The 3,530-nt window shown below is 45.9% G+C and overlaps 1 protein-coding gene across 1 annotated transcript; it reads left to right on the forward strand.

Annotated features, from left to right (window-relative positions):
• The first annotated feature begins 349 nt into the window (after positions 1 to 349).
• On the forward strand, positions 350 to 2,439 carry LOC131165437 (protein NUCLEAR FUSION DEFECTIVE 4-like). The gene has a single exon (XM_058123261.1). The coding sequence runs from the start codon at positions 507 to 509 to the stop codon at positions 2,280 to 2,282; it is 1,776 nt and encodes a 591-aa protein (XP_057979244.1). The 5' UTR covers positions 350 to 506; the 3' UTR covers positions 2,283 to 2,439.
• The last annotated feature ends 1,091 nt before the right edge of the window (positions 2,440 to 3,530 follow it).

Below are 3,530 nucleotides of genomic sequence, written 5' to 3' on the forward strand. Positions count from 1 at the left end.
ATGAACCATAGCACTCTAATCCAGTTACGGTTCGAGACATTACAATACATACATATATATATATATATATACAGAGAGAGAGAGAGAGAGAGATAGAGAGAATGAGATTTTTGTCATGAATCTTCAAGTCCCGTTGGATAGTTAAAATTTTCAATTCTGTTTTGCCCATTCCAAATTCATAGTTACCGATCCATCATGCTCGAAAAATTCAAAAATAAAAAAAAGTTGGGGAAGAAAAAAAATCCCATCCACGGGATCATTAATTGCCCCGCCTAACTATTCCTTTTCTGCCCCTTTCCAGAGTGCACTTTTCTTTTTCCTTCCCCCACAAGCCCATCAAGTCAACCATCGAGCATTCTTTTGTTAAGACTTGAGAGCTTATAACTACAAGTATAGCAACTTCATCATTTCAGACAAAATAAAAGTTTGTGGGTGTATGTTTGTGCGCGTGTGCGCACGTCTCTCCTGTATATGCAACTACTTGTTAGAACATATAGCAAATTAAGATGGTGGTTGCCGCCGGAAGTGGAGGCGGCGCCGGCGTTGGATGGTCCAACACGGGAAGCTTGACCCTGCGCGTCCTCACGGGGCGGTGGTTCATGGTGTTCGCCTCCAATCTCATCATGTCGGCCGCGGGGGCCACGTACATGTTCGGGCTCTACTCCAACGACATCAAATCGGCTCTGGGCTACGACCAGACCACCCTCAACCTCCTCAGCTTCTTCAAGGACCTCGGCGGCAACGTCGGCATCCTCTCCGGCCTCATCAACGAGGTTACCCCGCCGTGGGTGGTGCTGGCCATGGGCAGCGTCCTCAACTTCTTCGGCTACTTCATGATCTGGCTCGCCGTCACCCACCGCACCGCCACCCCTCCCGTTTGGCTAATGTGCCTCTACATCTGCGTCGGCGCCAACTCCCAGTCCTTTGCCAACACCGGTGCCCTCGTCACCTGCGTCAAGAACTTCCCCGAGAGCCGGGGAGTGGTGCTTGGCCTCTTGAAGGGCTTTGTCGGCCTCAGCGGCGCCATCATCACCCAGCTCTACCACGCGGTCTACGGCAACAACTCCAAGGCTCTCATACTCCTCATCGGGTGGCTTCCGGCGGTGACCTCGTTTGTATTTTTGAGGACTATAAGGATTATGAAAGTGGTCCGGCAAACGAACGAGCTCAAGGTCTTCTACGACTTTCTCTATTTTTCCCTCGGCCTTGCTTTTTTCCTCATGGCCATGATCGTGGCAGAGAAAAAGATTGTTTTCTCGCGGGCCGCGTACGGCGGCAGCGCCGCCGGCGTGCTCCTCCTGCTCTTTCTCCCCCTGGCCGTCGTCGTAAGAGAAGAGTACAAACTATGGAAGGAGAAGAACAAAACCGCAGACGCTCGCTCGCCGGTGCAAATCGTAACAGAGAAGCCGAACCCGCCGGTGAGCAGTTTACAGCCACCGCCGCCGGAACCGCAGACTCAACAAGTCTCCTGCTTCAAAAACATATTCCGGCCGCCGGACCGGGGAGAGGACTACACCATCCTCCAGGCGCTTTTCAGCGTCGACATGCTGATCCTTTTCATGGCGACCATTTGCGGCGTGGGAGGGACACTGACGGCGATCGACAACCTGGGCCAAATCGGGACCTCCCTCGGGTACCCGACCCAAAGCATAAGCACGTTCGTGTCGCTAGTGAGCATATGGAACTACATGGGTCGGGTCGTGTCCGGGTTCACATCCGAAATCTTCTTGACCCGGTACAAATTCCCCCGCCCGCTCATGTTCACCCTCATCCTCCTCCTCTCCTGCGTGGGCCACCTTCTCATCGCCTTCGACGTCCCCAGCGGCCTCTACGCGGCGTCGGTGATAATAGGGTTCTGCTTCGGGGCCCAGTGGCCGCTTCTCTTCGCCATAATTTCGGAGATTTTCGGACTCAAGTACTACTCGACCCTGTACAATTTCGGATCCGTGGCGAGCCCGATCGGGGCGTACTTGCTGAACGTGCGGGTCACGGGTCATCTGTACGACCAGGAAGCCAGGAGGCAATTGGCGGCTTTGGGGAAGTCCAGAAAGGCCGGAGAGGACTTGGACTGTAACGGGGTCGAGTGCTTCAAGCTGGCTTTCATTATAATCACGGCAGCGACGGCTTTCGGAGCACTTGTTTCGGTGATTTTAGTGGTCAGGACTAGGAAGTTTTACCGGAGTGACATTTACAAGAAGTTCCGGGAACAGCCGGAAGCGGCGGAGACAGAATTAGCTGCGGCCGGGAAAAGTGTGCGACCTGCCGAGGCTAAAGTCGGTTAATATGGAATTAGTAGGTAACTGTATGATTTCATAGGGGTCAAGTTGCAAAAAAATAAAATATCCAAAGGTCTGGAACACATACACGGACGATTAAAATATGAGGAACTGTGTAATATATTATATACACAGATGATCTAACTTGAAATTTTAGCAGTTACATGATGATGGATCGACATTGTATTCAAGGTAGCTGACTAGTAGCTAAAAAAGAGATACATATATATATATATATATATATAGGAACCAGTAAAGTAGGACAATTAATCTATTATACTAATATAATACCTAAGTACATTAGAAAAATGGACATATAATTAAAAAAAGACTTAATTAAAGGTAGTTAAGGGGGGGAAATTAGGATAATTAATAAGTGTCAACATCTAAGTTATCACAACATGTCTTGCCATTGTAATGGCACCAAGTTTCACTAGGGTTAGCCAATGACGCATAATCTATGATTCATTGGTTAATCTTACTAGTATGTGTAATGAAGTATAACATGCTTATGTACACAAGCAACAAATGATGAAGTAATAATTTATAAGAGCAATGCCTCCCAACCTTATTTAAAGATAAGAATTACGCATTTAGTACATGTGTAGGAATGTCATGGACAGTATGCCACCCACATGTCATATTAACTAATACAATTGGTACTCCCAACTTCTAGGGTTTTCGATTGATAATGTCAAATTCTCTATCTTTATATTTCATTCATTTACAGAGGTATTGTACAAACATATATAAAGAGATTAACAACCCTATCGTTGGCTATACATATTTTATGACTATAATAATGCTAAAAATCATGATATAGATTTTAGGAATCATAATCATAGTTAATCCCTTGATGGAAGGGGTTTTGTAGTTATGATTATTCCTATAATCTCTCTGATTGGTTTATTCCTATAATTTCTTTGATTTGCTTTTTAATTGACAACTCATGCCAACACCCCCTCAAGTGGAACCATTCAACTCTTCAATGTGCAACTTGTTTAGTGATTTGTAGAAATTCTTATTTGATACGGCCTTTGTAAGAATATCTGCCAATTGGTCTTCGGATTTCACGAATGTAAACCAAATTATTTTAACTTTGAGATTTTTTTTTTTTTGATAAAGTGTCTGTCAACCTCCATGTATTTGGTTCGATCATGCTGAATAGGATTGTGAGCAATGACAATCGCTGCCTTGTTATCGCAAAAGAGGACCATCTCTGAGGTAAGGCTAAACCCAATTTCAGTTAGAAGT

The sequence above is a fragment of the Malania oleifera genome, chromosome 10 (assembly GCF_029873635.1).
Source record: "Malania oleifera isolate guangnan ecotype guangnan chromosome 10, ASM2987363v1, whole genome shotgun sequence".
NCBI lineage: Eukaryota > Viridiplantae > Streptophyta > Magnoliopsida > Santalales > Ximeniaceae > Malania > Malania oleifera.